The 22,628-nt window shown below is 43.1% G+C and overlaps 1 protein-coding gene across 10 annotated transcripts in view; it reads right to left on the bottom strand.

Moving 5' to 3' along the window:
• Positions 1-2,224: 2,224 nt before the first annotated feature.
• mfsd3 (major facilitator superfamily domain containing 3) overlaps positions 2,225-22,628 on the bottom strand; it is a 37,640-nt gene continuing 17,236 nt past the window's right edge. For 8 of the 10 annotated variants that reach the window (XM_020489608.2, XM_031830302.1, XM_020489606.2 and 5 more), the window contains exons 3-6: positions 19,653-19,800; positions 13,635-13,735; positions 11,934-12,043; positions 2,225-3,740 (exon numbers count right to left, since the gene is read on the bottom strand). In XM_020489608.2, coding sequence (XP_020345197.1) covers positions 3,471-3,740; positions 11,934-12,043; positions 13,635-13,735; positions 19,653-19,800 — 629 coding nt within the window. In that variant the 3' untranslated portion in view covers positions 2,225-3,470. The remainder of the gene's footprint in view (positions 3,741-11,933; positions 12,044-13,634; positions 13,736-19,652; positions 19,801-22,628) is intronic. The other 2 variants (XM_031830304.1, XM_031830303.1) reach the window with 1 other exon arrangement.

Below are 22,628 nucleotides of genomic sequence, written 5' to 3'. Positions count from 1 at the left end.
GTGAGTGCATCGTCGTGCATCGCGCTCACCTGCAATATCTTCGGTTCCTCCTGATGATTGTTGCAACATCATCACGCTGAGTTTCAGTTTAATCTTCAATTCACAAATGGGAATTTACCCATATTGGTTTCAATGAGTTGAAATCAGATTGTACAGACCCCGGTATCTGTCCAGTGTGTAGTAAGAACAGCTGAACATATGCATTCAAGTAGAATCCTAAATTCCATAGTCATTCCACTTGAACAGTAGTAATTTTCATAAATAATCTGTACTCCCTGACAACATAATCAGTAAACTGTTTTTAGAGGCTGACTCTAATCTGCATGAATATCCCATTGAGAGACAAAATATAGCAAGTGTGCGTTTGTGTGCGACTCGTGATTCCACCAATGCACTTACGAAACAATACAAAAGGGAGACATGCTTGGTCTATGGTGATGTGTTCAGTACTGGGAGCTAGTACGTATAGTGAAGTACTACTGTAAAAAGTGATGGAAGCTGGTCTGTAGGGACAAATCCAATAAAGAGGGGCCTATAGAGTCCTTGCTGATGGGTGGAGATGTGACAAGCTGCCAGCTCATATGCTGTTGTGGTTGAGTCACTTCACTGTGGGTCGCGGGTCCCTCTCGCCCCCATCCCTGGCCTCACCCCACTTCGCTCACAGCCTCGTTTGAGCCATTAGGGCCATGGCAGAAGACGCCCCATGTTTCAACCCACCGCTCCACTCGCCCAAACCCCCACCCGCCTCTTCCCTCTGCTACTCCATCCCTTCACCCTCTCTGCATCTTATAGACAACCTGCCATGACACGTTGGCTGAGGGTTAACTGCACCACGCAACGTGTTTAGGGTGTGTTGTGAAAAGCCCTCCCTGACAATGTCATGATTACATGTCTGTCCATCAGCCAGCGCGGTAGCAGCTCCACAGCTCTACTGAAGACACACCAGGAATTTGAAGGGGTTAGCTGCATTTGCACGAGTGATTGAACTTAAGTGATTCACCAGGAAACTCAGCCTCACATTGATAAAGCTCAAGGGAGTCAAATGAATAAGCGTCTGTGAGTCGTGTCTTTGTGTTGTGCAACTTTGATGTATCCGTTTCAGTTTCAATACTTCCCAGAAAATCTAATATTTGATCGTGTTATGCCATGCCCTTTTAGCTGGCAAGGAAACAACATTTCTTGGCTGGTAGGACTGTTTTGTCTGGACTTTCTGCCTGCTTACCTACAATGCAGAGGCAGACAAGTGTTGGGTTTCCCCCATATCTGGTAAATAACACCTGTAGGAAATACAAGGATTACAACTGGTTTGAAACAGCCAAATTAGGCATTGTAATGCTCCAACAGTGTTGTAATCCTGCAGGAAACCTGAACACGGCACATGTAGTGATACCATTGCTTAAAGTTGAGTTTGAATTTAAAAGGGTCTTTTGTTTAGATGGTCATTCGCTTAGTTCTTGTTCTCAACACCTGTGTTTTCATTCTTCGACAGCGAGAGCCCAACATAATCAATGTGGGTTGAGAATGTCTATACCACCTGTGCTTTCTGAGAAATATCAATGCTGTAGCTAGAATGTGATGAGTGTGTTTCATGAAACAAGGGGAGCGGTATAGGAGAGAGATGCAGGTTGACTTGGCTGAGGATTCACCCTTAGGGCAGATGTGCTAATGGGAGACGATGGGGTCTCTCTCTCTCGAACACACACACCAGAGCTATGGTTATCAGGAGGGCCCAGATGTAATGAGATCGTGATCCAAAGTGATATAGGGTGGATATATGTGAGGCGTGTGTGAGGAACTCATAATTGTGTCCCAAGATTTGGCATGTTGAAATGGTTAGCCTAAATCCCATTCAGTCACTGGATATAAATGGGTATGATATACCGGTGTTACGTTGATATTAAAGCTTCGCACTCGCGAAATAAGTGTCAATTTCCGCAACAACTAAGAATGTTGAAGCAGAGCTAAGCACCGCAGTTGTTTTGGCCGCACAGCTACGTTGTAGCAGCGTGAAGCACACCCATGCACATGGCGGTCATCTAAACGGCATAGTCTACCTTTAATGTTATGATTCCATCTTTACAGTTTACAGGTATTGACTGATTTCTTTTTAGACTGTTGCCAAAGTAATGGTCTTAAAAATGGGTAGGTTCAGGTAGAATATATATTTTTATACAGGATATTACATTTTACTACAGTGACAAGCAGACATACACGGCGGCACGTAGACATTTGGGTAGCAGCTTTATTTTTGTGCAAGTCTCTCAGCACGTGTCAGAGACGGGGGTGTGCTTTGCAACAAATGCTTTACATTAGAGTGGGCTTGGCTGCATTGGTCACAGTGACCCCGCTATTCATGGCAATTCATAACATGGCTGCTCTGGTTCTATGTCCCCCTGGCTGTCCCTATCTGAAACTGCCTAGGTCCCGTGTCACCTCCCTGACCAGTCATCCCTGTGACTATCTGTTATATTATCATTCAGCCATCACAATGAGAGATATGGTCATCAGAAGACAGACGGTATTCGATCGGTGTGAGGCATTGGCTGAGTATTTGCGTTGCTTTCCCAGTAGATGCCTCTCGCCAGTCCAATGAACCGTTCGTAAACAAAAAGCAGGCACCACAATGTAAGTTGCTTCAGCAGGTGTAGGTTTCAAGCCCACTAAAAAGTGAATGATAAGGTGTGTGTAATTTTTAATAACTTTACACATAACAGAAACAAGTAATATCAGCTGGTAGTTGAACAACAAGAAGCAGTAGTCTATGTAACATAAAAAAAATAAGTGTATTTCCCCCTACAGAATCCATAAAAACAATACCTGAATCCATAAAAAAAAAAAAAAAATCCATCCAGTCCTTGATAACTTGCCACCATGCATTATGTAAGGCTTTAGTTCCCTAATTGCGCTAACAAACCTAGACTAGATGACGCTGTGTAATGGTTTAAGCTAGCTATCTCTAATCAAAATCGTACTCGAGCTAGCAAATGTTGTACTATACAGCTCACTAGGCTTCTGCATGTCTTACAGTGTTAAACAGAGGTAGTAGGGATTGGTAAACGTCGCCACAGAACTAGTGCAATGGCAAACTGATAAGACATATAGAACCTTCATCGCTGGTTCATCCCTGGATAAGTATTACTGCTGGCTTAAGTTTTATTGGTGGCTTGGCATATATGAAAATGTCTCAGATGGTATGTCCTCCAATAACCCCTGAACAGCTTTCCCCTATATTGCTCTCCCTATCCCTTATGCTACTGATCCAATCCTAACTCCATACAACTACTCATCGGTGTCCTGGAAAAATCTCCAACACCACACCCACCTTTTTAAACGACTCAACTGATGGACACCTCGAATAGCTTGATCAGACATGTTAGCACTGGGCAATTAAAAACTGCATGCACACAGTATTACTCTCAAAGACCAGGGGGTTGGGGACCACTGAGTGAGAGGGATGGTGTTGGCATGGATCATTGCTGGTTTGGATGGGGGGGTGCTAAAGCAGTTACATAAGGGATGGTTGAGCTGTTGGGGAAGAGCTTGGGCTGTTCTTTCAGCTGTTCCCTGAGGGCCCCGGTATCCGTGGCCCTCCAGACGTGGAGGGCTGTGCCGGCCGAGAGAACCAGGAAGAGGAGGAAGGCGGTGGGATAACCCACCCAGTCCACCAGACCCCCCGCCAGGGCACTGAACATCAGCTTCCCCAGTACTTCCAGGGTGGACAAGAAACTGTAGTGGGTGGCCTGTAGGGAGAAGAGGAGAGGGGAGAGAGGAGAGGGTTAAGTAGGGGCGAGGGCAGAGAGAGAGAGAAAAAAAAAACTGGACTCGGGTGACATTTCTGTCTCGGGTATGTGGTCATCGCTTGTCTTTTAACTGGTGTTTGCAAGAAAAATCAGTGGGGAGACAAACTCCCACAAAAAAAGGGAGGGACAGGAAACAGAGAAAATTAAGGAAATACTACAGAAGAAGAAAGGAACCAAAAGAAGAATTGAAGAGGGAGCCAGAATGATAAAGCTTGAGATTTGTGTCTCTAATGTGTGGATGGAAGCCAGCTGGTGAGGGGTATCTGGGTTCAGGCCTGCAGGCTCTTAGAAAGAGGAGAAAGAGAGAAATAGTGAGAGAAAGAGCAAGAGAGAGAGACAAGACCAACACAGATTACCTAACATCCCAGACTCTACCTCTCAGGCCCACTAATGCAGATTCGTGGGTCTCCACCCTCTACTGACACCTACACACGGTGCAACCCTATTCCATACACCATACACTCATGTGTTTACACCAACAGACATACAGACTTCAAGTGTGCCAATGTTGGTATTTCAAACCATTATTAGTATTTTCAAAAAGTGTTAAAAAAAAGATTTTTAACCACTTTAAAAGTGGACATACAGCAACAATTGCAAAGCTTACTACATTAAATTACACAATTTAAAAAGCCCATTTCATTGAGAATGTCACAAACTGGACTATCTTTAGCAACTTACTTGGAGATGTTGATTGGGTATGGTGTTTGGTAGTCTAGAGGTTAAGAGCATTGGGCCAGTAACCAAAAGGTCGACGGTTCGAATACCTAGCAGACTAGGTGAAAAATCTGTTGATCTGCCCTTGAGCAAGGCACTTAAATCCTAATTACTCCTGTAAGTCGCTCTGGATAAGAGTGTGTACTACAATATAAATTCAGTAAATTCAGTGTAATTTCTCCCAAAAGTCAGACTCTTTTCGCATACAAAGACAATTTTCTCAGATACATCTGCATTCACCACATTTAGTGTGGTTATCCTTAGATTTATTCTCCGTAATTGTTGATATTTTGTCAATTTTTTATTCTAGATAACATTTTCTTTGAAAAAATGCACTTCAGCATTAAACAGATAGAAAGATGAAAAAAGTATTTATGGACAGGTCAGGTCCTGGAGTGTTAACAGAATGAAACAAAAATATTTAGGCATACTTCATCCAGTGTCCAGATGTTTTCTTTTGCGCGATATGCAAATATGTGCATATTTAATGAGACATTGCCTCATTTGCATATCTTAATAAAATATTTCAGAAAAAATGCAAATACAAAAAAACTATTGGTGTTTGTACATTCAACTGGTAAAAGTTGATTGTGATATCATTAAGGGTAAACAAGTACCCTATGAGTGTGGTGCCTGGCCTTAAACCACCTCCACAAACGAAACTATGCAAACTACTAACCACTTAACAAAATTGATTTATTTCAGCACAAAACACTAAAGCATCTGCTGTGGCATGCAGTGCTGGCTACGCCTAAATCCACATGATCAAAGTGAAAGGAACCTAACTCAATAAGAGGAGTAGGTTGCCGTGGAAAACATTGTTGAATGATTACGGTGAGCAGATGACTTAGATTATTCAAACTTTGTGCGGTGAAAAGGCCTTCGTTCGTTGTGCCTTTGACGCTGTGTAATATAGCTCCTGTGTGGCTATGAGAAAATTAGCCAGTTACCCGACTCGGACAAATGTCACTGGTGGCAAAATGGGCGAGCTGTAAAGGAGACATTTCCCAGGCATCTTTGCTGGGTCTCAGTAGAGTCCAGTGCTGGGTTGAACCGGGTTCACACAGCCGGAGCGCCTGTAGACCCGAGTTAAGTGAAGTGCTTTTATTCGAGCGAACTTGTTTAAGGGATTCCGTTTCTCTCTCCTGGGCCCTCGACAAGCACTCATGGTATCAGCTTTCCGTCACTGGATATGACCTTAAAATAACAGGCAGCTATATGTGTCATGAGAACATTTCAAATTAACCCCGGAGGTTATCGACTGTCTTTATCATCAAGGATTTGTGATGAGCTTTGTTTCATTAGCTTTTTCTTCCTTAATTGCTCAGACACAGCCCTGTATCCTCCTTGGTGTAGCTTTCCTAGTCGCCGACTCCTTGGTAGAACCGAGGCAACTCATCACCTTCAGAATTGATTGAGTGATGTTTGAGAGGCTGCAAACGGATCACCTCCAGGCAGCGATGGCCCAGTTTGAGTGGGACAAAAAAAAAAGTTATGTCAAAGAAGAGGGGGAGAGAGAGAGAGATGGAAAAAGGAGAGAATGAGAAAGACAGAAAAAGGGAGAGAGGGAGTGAAAAAGAAAAAGGGCTTGTCAGTCCCAGATGACAGGTGGGTGTTGTTGCTTTGAGGAGGGCTACCTGTCCTGCCTGTTGACAACACAGGATATGACCTAACTCCATAGAAGGAGCACTTTAAAAAGAGAACAGTGGGGAAAGCAGAGAGGGAACAGAACAGAGCAGGTTAGCCTGCTCTCTTTGTTGCGTTTGTTCACAGCCAGGAGTTTCTGTTTCGATGGCTTACATAACAGAGCACCCCTGTGGCCGCGACGGGGTTCGGATAAACCCTCGTCTTCTTAGGTAGAAGCCTCTCCTCCAAGCTGAGGTAAATGGCTGAGAGCTCCACTCTGTAAATGTGTGCATGACCTTCAAAATGTGGGGCACCAACAAAAATGTAAACAATGGAGCAAATGCATCCCTACGACATTTTAAAATTCCATGAGAATATCTTTATGTATTAAAACATGATGTCAAGCTGAATATAATTTGTTTCTCACACCTAGGACCTGACTTGGCCATGGGAAATTATGTTCTAGGTGTTACTTTTCTTTACATCTGAACGGTGTAGCTGGGAACAAACGCGTTACATTCATTTCTGGAACTAGGTATCTTTTATGTATTTTCTTTAAAGATTCCACCTACGCCTCTGTGAAAATGTCGCCTTTCATCTAAACCAGCTTTGGCAAGGACTAAAGCATGAATATTCTATTGTTGTCCAACACCAAACTTGTCCTTGTCGTTATGAAAAAGTATAAACACAAAAACGACAGTCTAAGTCTGCATGACATCGCAGCAGCCTGGTCCAAATAGCATAGCTACCTGCTCCATCTTTTCACCCCCCCCCCCAAAAAAAAACTTGAGTTCAAAAATGGCAATCTACCAAGCAAGGCAACTAAAAATAGGCAGAGCAAACCTGTTTTGGTTATTTCTGGTACACTATATGACCAAAAGCATGTAGACACTTGCTTGTTGAACATCTCATTGCAAAATCATTGGCATTAATATGGAGTTGGTCCCCCCTTGTTGCTATAACAGCCTCCACTCATCTGGGAAGGCTTTCCACTAGATGTTGGAAAACTGTAGCGGGGACTTGCTTCTATATAGCCACAAGAACATTATGCTTGGTTCGCAGTCGGCATTCCAATTCATCCGAAAGGTGTTTGATGGGGTGGAGGTCAGGGCTCTGTGCAGGCCAGTCAAGTTCTTCCACACCGATCTCGACCAACCATTTCTGTATGAACCTTGCACATGGGAGTATTGTCATGCTGAAACAAGAAAGGTCCTTCCCCAAATGGTTGCCACAAAGTTGGAAGCACAGAATCTTCGAGAATGTCATTGTATGCTGTAGCGTTAAAATTTTCCTTCACTGGAACTAAGGGACCTAGCCAGAACCATGAAAAGCAGTCCCAGAGCATTATTCCTCCTCCACCAAACTCTACAGTTGGCACTACGCATTGGGGCAGATTGTGTTCTGTGGCATCCGCCAGAACCCAGATTAGTCCGTCAGACTGCCACTGCTCCAGAGTCCAATGGCGGCAAGCTTTACACCACTCCAGCGTTGCTCGGCATTGCGCATGGTGATCTTACAGTTCTTGTGCTGACGTTGCTTCTCGAGACAGTTTGGAACTCTGTAGTGAGTGTTGCAACCGAGGACAGACGATTGTTACACGTGTTTCAGTACTCGGTGGTCCCGTTCTGTGAGTTTGTGTGGCATATCACTTCGCAGCTGTATGGTTGTTGCCACTTCACAATAACAGCACTTACATTTGACCGGGGCAGCTCTAGCAGGGCAGAAATTTGACAAACTGACCTGTTGGAAAGGTAGCATCCTATTACGGTGCCACATTGAAAGTCACTGAGCTCTTCAGTAAGGCCATTCTAATGCCAATGTTTGTCTATGGAGATTTGCATGGCTGTGTGTTCAATTTTATACACCTGTCAGCAATGGGGTGTGGCTGAAATAGCTGAATCCACTCATTTGATGTCCCTAATACATTTTAAGCAACTTTCTATCTAGACAATGTTTTGGTTCGGATTAAAATGGATTAAAATGCGGCAGGGTAGCCTAGTGGTTAGAGCGTTGGACTAGTAACCGGAAGGTTGCAAGTTCAAACCCCTGAGCTGACAAGGTCGTTCTGCCCCTGAACAGGCAGTTAACCTACTAGGCAGTCATTGAAAATAAGAATTTGTTCTTAACTGACTTGACTAGTTAAATAAAGGTAAAAAAATATATTTAAAAAATACCTTTGTATGTATAGTGTATATCATTTAAAAAAAAACTCTAACTACAATACCATTGGAAATTGCTGTTGAAAGTTCAATTTATATTCCTAAAACTTCAGTTGAAAATTATGACGTTGCTGCTTCCTGTTGATAAGACATATTGATAATGTAAAAACAGTTTTAATGTGTCCAAATTAATAAGCCATTAATAAACGATGATTCCATGAAGCTGCCATCAAGGAAAGGGATACAAATCTCTTTTTCTTAGTTAACTTCAACAAATCAGGACCCGCCATAGGATATCACCAGTGTCAACGGTTGGCTGCTATTTAAGTGAGAGTTTAACTGTCAAGTCCGCTTATTGGTGTGTGGTCAGCGACTTTTATAGAGAGATCGTCCCAAATTACACGTACCGTTTGTGAAAGAAAAGGAAAAGTCCTGCGACCCCCAGCTAATATGACAGAAATCAGCATTACAAAACCAAAGATTATTGGTCTGTTTTAAGCTACTGAACTTGTGTCATCGTGTTGACTATAAACTTTTATACTAACATTACCAATCTGAGGTAAAAAGGATGTGGTTAAGACGTCAGCTTGTGTAATGTAGTAACACATACTGTCCACATGGAAAGCAGCGTCATTTACATGAATTAGACATGGCAAAATATTTCAATGCCTTAATTTAAGATCGTAAATGAAGCAAATTCACATTTGTTCACTGATCAAATATTTCTCACTAGTTTAACCATTGAGAGAAAAAATAAAATACTCACAACTAAACCAGGCGCTCTAGACTAGAGCATCCATAGGATCTGTGCAGCAGCCAGAACCTTTGATGTCCCTACTACATTTTATGCAACTTTCTATCTAGACAATGTTTTGGTTCGGATTAAATGGATTAAAATGCGATTTTGTGCCACTGGTCTACACACAATACCGGACAACGTCAAAGTGTTTAGGCATTTCTTACAAATATATATATATATATATAAAAAAAGATGAAATGTCTTGAGTCAAGAAGTATTCAAACCCTTTGTTATGGCAATCCTAAATACATTCAGGAGAAAATTACAGTGCATTCGGGAAAGCATTCAGACCCGTTGACTTTTCCACATTTTGTTACTTTACAGCCTTATTCTAAAATGGATTCTTTTTAAATTCACCCTTATGAATCCACACACAATATTCCATAATGACAAAGCAAAAAACTGGTTAAGAAATATTTGTAAATGTACAACAAATATTACATTTACATAAATATTCTGACCCTTTACTCACTACTTTGTTGAAGCATCTTTGGCAGTGATTAATGCCTTGAGTCTTCTTGGGTATGACGCTACAAACGTGGCACACGTGTATTTGGGGAGTTTCTCCCATTCTTCTCTGCAGATCCTTTCAAGCTCTGTCAGGTTGGATGAGGAGCGTCGCTGCACAGCTATTTTAAGTCTCTCCAGAGATGTTTGATCGCGTTCAAGTCCAGGCTTTGGCTGGGCCACTCAAGGACATTCAGAGACATGTCCCAAAGCCACTCCTGCATTGTCTTGGTTCGGTGCTTAGGGTCATTGTCCTGTTGGAAGGTTAACCATTGCCCCAGTATGAGATCCTGAGCGCTCTGGAGCAGGTTTTCATCAAGGATCGCTGTACTTTGCTCTGTTCATCTTTCCCTTGATCCTGACTAGTCTCCCAGTCCATGCTTCACTGTAAGGACGGTATTGGCCAGGTGATGAGCAGTGCCTGGTTTCCTCCAGACGTGACGCTTGGCATTCAGTCCAAAGAGTTCAATCTTGGTTTCATCAGACCAGATAATCTTGTTTCTCATGGTCTGAGAATCCTTTAGGTGCTCTTTGGCAAAATCCAAGCGGGCTGTCATGTGCCTTTTATTGAGGAGTGGCTTCTGTCTGGCCACCATACCATAAAGGCCTGATTGGTGAACTGCTGCAGTGATGGTTGTCCTTCTGGAAGTTTCCTGGTCACCTCCCTGACCAAGGCCCTTCTGCCACGATTGCTCAGTTTGGCTGGGGAGCTAGCTCTAGGAAAAGTCTTTGTCGTTCCAAACTTCTTCCATTTAAGGATTATGGAAGCCACTGTGTTCTTGGGGACTTTCAATGCTGCAGACATTTTTTGTACCCTTCCCTAGATCTGTGCCATGGTACAATCCTGTCTCAGAGAATTCCTTCGACCTCACGGCTTGGTTTTCACTCTGACATGCACTGTTCACTGTGGGGCCTTACATAGACAGGTAGATGTCTTTCGAAATCATGTCCAATCAATTGAATTGACCACAGGTAGACTCCAATCCAGTTGTAGAAACATCAAGGATGTTCAATGTCTCAAAGCAATGGGTCTGAATACTTAAAAAAAAAAAAGGTATCTGTTTTTAATACATTTGCTAACATCTCTAAAAACCTGTTTTCGCTTTGTTATTATGGGGTATTGTGTGTAGATTGAGGATTTTAAAAAATGTATTCCATTTTAGAAAAAGGCTGTAACGTAACAAAATGTGGAAGTCAATAGATCTGAATATCCCTTTGAGCATGGTGAAGTTATTACACTTTGGATGGTGTCTCAATACACCCAGTCTCTACAAAGATGCAGGCGTCCTTCCTAACTCAGTTGCCAGAGAGGAAGGAAACCGCGCCGGGATTTCATCATGAGGCCAATGGTAACTTTAATACAGTTACAGAGTTTAATGTCTGTGATAGGAGAAAACTGAGACTGGATCAACAACATTGTTGTTACTCCACAATACTAACCTAAATAACAGTGAAAAGAAGGAAGCCTGTACAGAATAAAATATTCCAAAACATGCATCCCGTTTGCAATAAGGCACTAATGTAAAACTGCAGAAAATGTGGCAAAAAAATGAAATTTATGTCCTGAATACAAAGCATTATGTTTGGGGCAAATCCAACAGAACTAAATCACCGAATACCACTCTTCATACTTCCAAGCATGGTGGGGGCTGCATCATGTTATGGGTATGCTTGTCATCGGCAAGGACGGGAGTTTTTAGGATAAAAGGAAACAGCCAAGCACAGGCAAAAATCCTAGAGGAAAACCTGGTTCAGTTGGCTTTCCAACAGACACTGGAAGACAAAATTACCTTTCAACAGGACAATAACCTAAAACACAAGGCCAAATATACACTGGAGTTGCTTACCAAGATGACATTGAATGTTCCGGAGTGGCCTAGTTACAGTTTTGACTAAAAGTGTCTTGAAAATCTATGGCAAAATTTGAAAATGGCTGTCTACCAGTGATCAACAACCAACTTGATGTGAAATTACCATATTGTACAATCCAGGTTAGAAAATCTCTTAAGAGATTTACCCAGAAAGACTCACAGCTGTAATCGCTGCCATGTATTGACTCAGGGATGTGAATACTTATGTAAATGAGATATTTCTGTATGACATTTTTCAATAAATTTGCAAAAAAACTAATAAAAACTTGTTTACACTTTGTCATGGGGTATTGTGTGTAGATAGAATAGATTATATATATATATATTTTTACCTATCCATTTTGAATTCAATCTAACAACAAACTGTGGAATAAGGGGTATGGGGGTATGATGAATGCTTTCTGAAGGCACTGTAGGTACTGTATTGACAGGTGTGTAAGAGAGTGGCTCTTACCTGTACACTCTCCTCCGCTCTCTGTGTGCAGTGCATCATGGTCGTGAAGGTGAGCGTGGTGATGAGGCCGCCCAGGAAGTGCTGAACGCTCAAACTCAACACAGCCATAACTGAGAGGCACAAACACAGCCTGAGAAACTTGACACGTCTCAATGTGAACACCGTAGCACAATGCTGCGAGACATTACGGCACATCCGGTTCTACGTTAGCGCCATTTTAAACCTCCCTTTTCGCTCAGAAATTCCTACTGGATGGATGGTGTGAGGAGAGCTCTGTGGCACAACGTGCATCAGAGACGACTGATTTGTTGCTGAACAAAGGTAGAAGTGTGGGGGGTGGGCGTCTCCTTGCGTTCCCCCAACCAAGTCGTTCCCTCTCAGGAGAAGAGAGCAGAACACAGGCAACACAGAGCATCTCTCAGCTCCCACTGACGGTGAATTATTCACCAGAGATGTCGAGTTTTGCTGAATAAGACTTCTCCATTTCATAAGATTCAGAGAGCGAGACACTAACTCAGCTCATCGGAGTGAGAGAAGGGGGCACTCATGTAATATTAAGAATTTTGCGGCAAAACATTGTCAAATTTTTGGATCTTTGACATCACAAGAGGGAGGCCTCCACTTCGAGGTTTCCAGAGTGAACAGCTCAACAAAGGTTCAAACAGGTCACACAGACAGCTTCTGTTCTTCATTCAGCTTTCCTTCATTTGCATGAGATTAAAACGGAGAGAGCAGAGAGGGGGGGGGATCTGAGATTTGTAGATCTACAAAGATATTCTAGTGTATCCTAGCAGTGAATCCCTTTCATTCTTTTTTGACAACAATAATTATTTGAACCCCTTTCTGCTTGGCTGGGGAGCACGCATGGCTTATGCAACATACTGAATGGACTTTGGGATGGCAGGTAGCCTAGTGGTTAGAGCGTTGGGCCAGGTTGCTGGATCGAATCCCCGAGCTGACAAGGTAAAAATCTGTTGTTCTGCCCCTGAACAAGGCAGAGCTCTGGAACACCATCCTGTTCCCCGATAGTCCGGCATTGTAAATAAGAATTTGTTCTTAACTGACTTGCCTAGTTAAATAAAGGTTCAATAAAAAAGAATATATAAAAAAATGGAGTATCAAATTTAATGTATAGACCTAAATGTGGATGGTTGCACATGACACAACGTGTTATTTGTTTCGCCATGGGGACAAGGGGTTAGAGGACGCAGCCTGGACATCCATGAATCGACATATGCGAACGTGAGTAGATTACCTTGAAAACAACGGTCAGACATCTTGGACGCAGTCCCCAGTTCTGTATACCCCAGTGTGTTAGAGTGAGGATGCATGTATGGGTATCCGGTAAAGTCCATCCAGTGCAGCTTTCATGTCCAAAAGCGGATCGATCTGGGAGCCCTGTGGGTCTGTATATTCTGTGGGTCTAATATTCATAGCTACCTGTATGAGTCAGTGAGGTGCCTGCCTTCATTCATCAGTCCCAAAGTCACCTGCTCCCACATGGTAAAAGGAAAAAAGATATCGATCTACGGATGGACAAATAGATGTGGCTGGAGGGGGACTAGGGACGCGCGTGTAAGTCGAGATCAGTGGCTAAGGACAGGCTGGTTAGAGTCAATGATGTACTTGTATGTCCATGGTTAAGTGGGTGAACTGATGCCTATTCTGCCTAGTCAAGAGTGCGGCCGGGTCTTCTCTCACCTTTCATGAGTGGGGAGGGTTCCAGCACAGTCAGGAGGGAACTCTGGAACACCATGCTGACCGTCCGCATTACAAACACCCGCCTCATTAGAGAGCCAATACTGTGGAGACACACAAGACAAACAACGAGTCACACTCTTAGAAATAAAAAGGTTCCAAAAGGGTTATTTGGATGTCCCCAAAGAGGAAACCTTTTTGTTTCCTGTGTGTGGAAAGGGTTGTACATGGAACCCAAAACGGTTCTACTTGGAACCAACAAGGGGTCTCCTATGGGGACAGCTGGAGAACCCTTTTAGGTTCTAGATAGAAAACATTGTGCTAAGAGACAAATGCAATTTGACACACACACACACACTGATAAAGAATACTGTGAAGTATGTGCATGCTAACAAAAACAAACACAATATTTCCCCTCTACAGTTGCTCACACAAGTGAGCGCATGCACACACACGACGTGTCGCCAGACGCTAATCGATTCCCTGATAGTCTAAGAGCTTTGTCTCCCAATGGGCATGGCTCATGTGGTAATCAATAACCTAGGGACCTCCCCAGCGTGGAAGTGAATTAATGACCATCAGGACACTCACCCTCTTAGAGCAGTGTGCATTGTGTGTGTGTGTGTGTCACCTAGGGATTACCACTGTGGCAATCATTCTCCAAAAAGGTCCCTGTCAATCAGACGAACCTGGCCCGTGTCACTGTCTGATATCTGAAATCTATACAACCCATCTGACATTGACCTTACCACAGCTTAGTTTGAACTCAGGCTAATGTGAGCATACAGTCGTTTTCATAAGAATTCACCCCCCTTGGATTTCTTCACATTTTATTGTGTTACAAAGTGGGATTAAAATGGATTTAAAAATGTCTTTTTTTTGTGTCATCTACAAAAATACTTTGTAACTATCATGTCGTAAAAATGTATGTAAAATGAAACACTAATATAGTTTGATTAGATAAGTATTCACACCCATGCGTCAATACAAGTTAGAATCACCTTTGGCAGCTGTGAGTCTTCTTGGGTAAGCCTCTAAGAGCTGTCCACACCTGGACTGTGCAATATTAGACTATTATTATTTGCAAAACTCTTCAAGCTCTGTCAAGGTGTTGGGTGTCACGGCTAGAAAGTCACTTTCATGTCAAGCCATGGATCTTCAAGCAGATTTACGTCAAAACTGTAACTTGGCCACTCAGGAACATTTGTTATGTTATAGGTTATTGTCCTGCTGAAAGGTGTATTCCTCTACCAATGTTTGATTAAAAGTAGGTTTTCCTTGAGGATCTTGCCTGTGCTTAGCGCCATCTTGGTTTATTTTTGTCTTGCATCTACCAATCACTATCCTTCTTCATGAGGCTTCCGATATGCTCCCTGGTCTTTTTAGTTGAATCTGTGCAGAGGAAGGGGTAGTCATTCAAAATCATGTCAATCCCTGTTATTTCACACAAAGTGAGTCCATGTAACTTATGTGATTAGTTAGGCAAAATGTTACTCCTGAACTAGTTTAGGCTTGCCTAAACAAAGGGTATGAATAATTATACTATATTACAGTTATTTCATTTTTATTACATTTGTAAACATTTGTAGAATTCTCTTTTCACTTTGACATCATGGAGTATTTTGTGTAAATCAACGGTGGGAAAAAAGCACAATTAAATACATTTCTATACCACTTCGTAATGCAACAAAATGTTAAGAAAAAAAAGGGACAGATCTACAAACTATCCCAAAATGGTATTTAAAATAGAATCTGTCTCCTTCTGCCCATTCTCAGTCTGTAAGCCTTCCAACCTGAAAAACAATCTGCTATCATTCACATGCTAAAGACATTCTTTCCCTTCGTTCATTATTCCCTCCCTTCTCAATGACACTCTTTGAAATCTGGCTCTCTTGGGAGTTGCCGTAGTGATGGGGCGAGAGAGGAGAACCTGCCTCGCCACTGACACCTCACACTGGCTAGGCCCCGATACCATATAGGCTCTCAGGTTGCCGATGGCGATCTGTGTAAGGGGGTCAGTCTCTGGCCACTCAAGCGTTTCTGATGGGGCCCAGGATAAGCGTCCAAATGAGCTTTTAGAGCATTGAAACGGCCTGGTGGATAGGCTTTGTGTAATGTGTGTGTGTGTGTGTGTGTGTGTGTGTGTGTGTGTGTGTGTGTGTTGGGACATGGGGGAAGAGGGATGGGAATCACTCTGTGGGAATCTGGACTGAGTGTACAGTGTCAGGTGAACGCACCTCCGTGTGTGTGTGTGTGTGTGTGTGTGTGTTGGGACATGGGGGGAGAGGGATGGGAATCACTCTGTGGGAATCTGGACTGAGTGTACAGTGTCAGGTGAACGCACCTCCGTGTGTGTGTGTGTGCGTGTGTGTGTATGCGTGTTGGGACATGGGGGGAGAGGGATGGGAATCACTCTGTGGGAATCTGGACTGAGTGTACAGTGTCAGGTGAACGCACCTCCGTGTGTGTGTGTGTGTGTGTGTGTGTGCGTGCATGCGTGTTGGGACATGGGGGAAGAGGGATGGGAATCACTCTGTGGGAATCTGGACTGAGTGTACAGTGTCAGGTGAACGCACCTCCGTGTGTGAAAATGTGACAATTCTACCGGAGTCCTTTACAAGAAAGAAAGACAGAGGGAGAAAGACAGACAGAAAATAAAGAAGTACCCTCAAAAATATGAGAGAACTTTGGTGAAAGAAGTATTTGGACTTATTTTACAGGTAGTAAAGGTAAAAATCCTCAGAGCAAGCTGTGCAGACTTCTTAATACAAAGACAATATATTGGTATTCTCTTCATATAGGGCATATTTCAGATTGACGCTAATTGTAGTATTAAGCAATAAGGCCAGAGGAGGTGTGGTATAGGGCCAATATACCACGGCCAAGGGCTGTTCTTAGGCACGACGCGACGCGGACACTAATAACGTAATTAAAGGAAATGTTTTGTCATACCCGTGGTATACGATCTGAAACACCATGGCCTTCAGCCAATCAAAAATCAGGGCTCAAACCACCCAGTTGATAATTATCATTAACCCATCTAGCTTTGTGAGTGCTATAGATGGACATGGTGCTGTGTGATCCACGCTAAAGCCTTGTGTGGGAAAATACATACGCAATGTTATTTATAGATTGCATTACATCTCATGTGCCGAGGGCGGAAGCTATAAAGTGAAGCTATGGGCAGATGTATGGTCTTATGTAATGCAGGATGAGTTAGGGTACTGTATGCGCTGTAATGGTAATTGCTGAAACTGTAAGGTTAAGTAGCAATTGAAAGGAGTACTCAAAGCGCTACAGCCGAGGCACGGTAGTGATATTGTGTGTACAGTGATAACTGCTTAATGACTTCAGCCCGGCTTTGATGTGCAGGTGCTTTATTTCAAAACGCACACCACATGGCCAAAAGTATGTGGACGACCCTTCAAATGAGTGAATTTGGCTATTTCTGCCCTGCTAGAGATGCCCCGGTCAACTGTAAGTGCTGTTATTGTGAAGTGGAAATGTCTAGGAGCAGTAACAGCTCAGTTGCGAAGTGATAGGCCACACAAGCTTACAAAACAAGACCACAGAGTACTGAAGCGCGTAAAAATGGTCAGTCCTGGGTTGCAAACACTCACTCCCGAGTTCCACACTGAGCTTCATGAAATTGGTTTCCATGGCAAAGCAGCCGCACAAAAGCCTAAGATCACCATGCAACAATGCCAATTGTCGGCTGGAGTGGTGTAAAGCTTACCGCCATTGGACTTTGGAGCAGTGGAAACATGTTCACTGGAGTGATGAATCACGCTTCACCATCTGGCCGTCCGACGGACAAATCTAGGTTTGGCAGATGCCAGGACAACGCTACCTGCCCCAATGCATAGTGCCAACTGTAAGGTTTGGTGGAGGAGGTATATTGGTCTGGGTCTGTTTTTCATAGTTCAGGGGAGGCCCTTTAGTTCCAATGAAGGAAAATCTTAAAAACTACAGCATACAATGACATTCTAGATGATTCTGTGCTTTCAACTTTGTGGCAACAGTTTTGGGAAATCCCTTTCTTGTTTCAGCATGACAATGCCCCCGTGCACAAAGTGAGGTCTGTATAGAAATAGTTTGTTGAGATCAGTGTGGAAGAACTCTGGCCTGCACAGAGCCCTGACCTCAACCCCATCGGACACCTTTGAGATTAATTGGAGCACCGACTGCGACCCAAGCCTAAGCTCGCAACATCAGTGCCCGACCTCACTAATGCTGTTGCGGCTGAATGGAAACAAGTCCCAGCAGCAATGTTCCAACATCTAGTAGAAAGCCTTCCCAGATGTAGAATGATAGTGAAGACATCACAACGATGAAATAACACATATGGAATAATGTAGTAACCAAAAGAAAGTGCTAAACATTTCCAAATATATCTTATTTTTTAGATTTTTTGCCTTGATGACAGCTTTGCACACTCTTGGCATTCTCTCAACCAGCTTCACCTGGAATGCTTCTCCAATAGTCTTGAAGGAGTTCCCACATATGCTGAGCACTTGTTGGCTGCTTTTCCTTCACTCCGCGATCCAACTCATCCCAAACCATCTCAAATGGGTTGAGGTTGGGTGATTGTGGAGGCAAGGTCATCTGATGCAGCACTCCATCACTCTCCTTCTTGGTCAAATAGCCCTTACACAGCCTGGAGATGTGTTGAGTCATCGTCCTCTTGAAAAACAAATGATAGTCCCACTAAGAGCAAACCAGATGGGGTGGCGTATCGCTGCAGAATAATGTGGTAGCCATGCTGGTTAAGTGTGCCTTGAATACTAAATAAATCACTGACCGTGTCAAAAGCAAAGCACCTCTCCTCCATGCTTCACAGTGGGAACCACACATCTGGAACCAAAAATCTCACATTTGGACTCATCAGAACAAAGGACAGATTTCCACCGGTCTAATGTCCATTTGCTTGTGTTTCTTGGCCTAAGCAAGTCTCTTCTTATTATTGGTGTCCTTTAGTAGTGGTTTCTTTGCAGGAATTTGATCAGAATCCTGGAAAGCTTTGTAGTCTAGTCAGATCTGCTTGTGTGGAATCAGAACCTTAGGTCCTGCGATATGTGGACTGCTATACAGGGCATTCTGCCTGATGCATGCAGTCTTCTCTGAATAGTTCATGTTGAGATGTGTCTGTTACTTGAACTCTGTGAAGCATTTATTTGGGCTGCAATTTCTGAGGTGCAGTTAACTCAAGGCAAATGGTTGCTACTTTGAAGAATCTCAAATATATTTTGATTTATTTCATAGTTTTGATGTCTTCACTATTATTCTACAATGTAGATAAAATAAAATAAATAAATAAATACTAATAAATCCTTGAATGAGTAGGTGTCCAAACTTGTGACTGAACTTCAGGCTATTGGGAGAAAAAAAGATGAGGTCAAAGAGAGTTCAACTTACACTGAGTGACATTTTGCACAGTATAAAAAAAAATCTGAGTTTTTGATCTATGATCTCTTTAAAAAAAAAGTAAAAAAAGACCATTTCTATTGACCTAAACAGAAGTTGTTGATTATTGGTGGATGGTTTTGCATTATCAGATATAAAAGTTACAGGGCCTAGTGTTTCTGTTGGGGCCTGTCTCCTTACCTCTCTAAGAAATATTGGAGGGTACACAGCATCTCCCCATGCTGCTATCATACCACACATCTCACATTGGGGGGCCACACACAGAGACAGAGAGAGAAAGAGAGCGAGAGAGAGGGGCTACACAGCTCTGAGGGCTGTGTTCCCTTCCATTAAAAAACACATATACATCCCAGTGTGTGAAGTGGAGGTGATGTGATATCTGTGCCACAGAAAGGGATGCTTCTGAGACATGTGAAGCTGAAATGGGTACTGTAGATAACAGACAGATTATTTGAAAACAGCTGGTGAGTATTTCAAATGAGTTACAAAACAAGTCATGGAAGCATGTGAGTTAGGTAAAGCTGAAATCAGAGTGTTGCCTCTGAACGCTACCTGAACTGGAAACGCTACCAGGGGCGTGTTGCCCCTGAACACTACCTGAACTGGGAGAGCAGCAGGCCGCCGAGGGAGGAGCCACAGATGGAGAAGCCCATGGCGATCACACCGTTCCAGAACCCCAGCTCGCGTGCTGTCATGTGATTGTCTAACAGGAAAAGAGGGAACATGGTCACCGCTCCCTGCTCACCTATGGGTGGAGAGAGAGAAAGAGAGAGGGGACACCAGTTAAGGTTAGACAAGCGAGAGGCTTGTCGCAAATCAGTTCAACTGTAATTCTATCTACAACACAGTCCTGTGTCAACTACAATGGATTAGCCATTGTAGGGGGGGGAAAAAAACACACACACAAACATCTACAATCCACCTTCCTGTGATAGAGCTATTCAAACGATAAGAGGAAGAAGACAATGGTGTATTCCTTCCATGTGAATGTAAGACAACTCCAATGTTCTTGAACACGGTGACAGTGCACAAAGTAGTTAACCTGCTTAATAGACTGACTGGACACTTATAGTAGTGCTAATGTATTTTCTAAATGAAACAGCACACACTATTCCTAGATAGTGTCAATAATAGATGTTCAACAGGAAAAATTATATCCTCTGCCAAAGGGGGGGGACGACGACGACGACAGAAAAACGCAAAACTTCCTCACACAACACAAGTCTCAGTCACAAGAGCTCTCGGTTGAAATAAAAGTTTTGCCAGGCAGACAATTGTCTTTCTGTCGCTGTGTGGCGTCAAAGACAGGATAATGTACTGCCGAGCGACAGCGTAAAATATTCAGCAACACCGCCATTATTAATGGAGAGTGACTTCACAGAGACAGGAAGACTGAGCGCTGAGTGACAGCTCAGAGACTACTGTCAAAGAGACGACACACACAGCCACAACTTGGCCAGGAGAAAAACAAAAATAGATGGAGAGAGAGAGAGAGAGAGAGAGAGAGAAAGAGAAAGCCCTTGACATGAAATGGAGAAGGAAATCAAAGAGTTCAGAGAAGCTGCTGAAAACCTCCCGGCGCGCGGGAACGCTGCGACGACGCACGCGTAAACGTTCTGACAATGCTGTGTGACAGCCCAGCTAAATGTGTGTCAGGAGAATGAGTGGGATAAACAGAGGTTGCGATGATGACATATTCATCACATTCAGCATCTACATCTCCTGTGTCTGTCTCTACGAGGCAGATCTAACATCAACAGCTATTCATCTACATCTCCTGTGTCTGTCTCTACGAGGCAGATCTAACATCAACAGCTATTCCCCTCCACCTCTACGCAGACGACACCATTCTGTATACTTCTGGCCCTTCCTTGGACACTGTGCTATCTAACCTCCAAACGAGCTTTATTGCCATACAACACTCCTTCCGTGGCCTCAAACTGCTCTTAAAACGCTAGTAAAACCAAATGCATCCTTTTCAACCGTTCGCTGCCTGCACCCGCACGCCCGACTAGCATCACCACCCTGGATGGTGCCGACCTAGAATATGTGGACATCTATAGGTACCTAGGTGTCTGGCTAGACTGTAAACTCTTCTTCCAGACTCATATCAAACATCTCCAATCTAAAATCAAATCTAGAGTCGGCTTTCTATTCCGCAACAAAGCCTCCTTCACTCACGCCGCCAAACTTACCCTAGTAAAACTGACTATCCTACCGATCCTCGACTTTGGCGATGTCATCTACAAAATTGCTTCCAACACTCTACTCAGCAAACTGGATGCAGTTTATCACAGTGCCATCCGTTTTGTTACTAAAGCACCTTATACCACCCACCACTGATGACCTGTATGCTCTAGTCGGCTGGTCCTCGCTACATATTCGTCGCCAGACCCACTGGCTACAGGTCATGTACAAGTCCATGCTAGGTAAAGCTCCGCCTTATCTCAGTTCACTGATCACGATGGCAACACCCACCCGTAGCACGTGCTCCAGCAGGTGTATCTCACTGACCATCCCTAAAGCCAACACCTCATTTGGCCGCCTTTCCTTCCAGTTCTCTGCTGCCTGTGACTGGAACAAATTGCAAAAATCTCTCAAGTTGGAGACTTATCTCCCTCACCAACTTTAAACATCTGCTATCTGAGCAGCTAACCGATCGCTGCAGCTGTACATAGTCTATTGGTAAATAGCCCACCCTTTTCACCTACCTCCTCCCCATACTGTTTTTATTTATTTACTTTTCTGCTCACCAATATCTCTACCTGCACATGACCATTTGATAATTTCACTCCAGTGTTAATTTGCTAAATTGTCATTATTCGCCTACCTCCTCATGCCTTTTGCACACAATGTATATAGACTATTTGATCTTTTTCTACTGTGTTATTGACTTGTTTATGGTTTACTCCATGTGTAACTCTGTGTTGTCTGTTCACACTGCTATGCTTTATCTTGGCCAGGTCGCAGTTGTAAATGAGAACTTGTTCTCAACTAGCGTACCTGGTTAAATAAAGGTAAAATAAATAAATACAATTTTAAAAAACCTACATCTCCTATGTCTGTCTCTACGATGCAGATCTAACATCAACAGCTATTCATCTACATCTCCTATGTCTGTCTCTACGAGGCAGCTCTAACAGCTATTCATCTACATCTCCTATGTCTGTCTCTACGAGGCAGCTCTAACATCAACAGCTATTCATCTACATCTCCTATGTCTGTCTCTACGAGGCAGCTCTAACATCAACAGCTATTCATCTACTCTACTACTCACCATCATCAGTTTAAACCTTGGAAACGTTTTAACATCCAACGGACCATTTGTAATTACGGCAAGACTTTACATAAATGGTCGGTCTGTGATTTCCACATCCATTTTTTGACTTGTAAATGATAGATATACACCCATTGATTCCTGAAGAATATAACTTATAACTCATGGGCTTAGTTCAATTGTCGTACCCCATCAGATCCCAAAATATAAGCTTGATTGACTTCTTTGTTTGTAGGCAATGTAGGTCTTCAACACTGTTTAGCCTCAAAATATGGTTATAATTATAAATGTGGAGC

Source organism: Oncorhynchus kisutch, linkage group LG8 (assembly GCF_002021735.2).
Source record: "Oncorhynchus kisutch isolate 150728-3 linkage group LG8, Okis_V2, whole genome shotgun sequence".
In the NCBI taxonomy this organism is placed as follows: Eukaryota; Metazoa; Chordata; class Actinopteri; order Salmoniformes; family Salmonidae; genus Oncorhynchus; species Oncorhynchus kisutch.
Note: the sequence above shows the minus strand (reverse complement) of the source record. Positions and strands in the feature narration are given on the sequence as shown.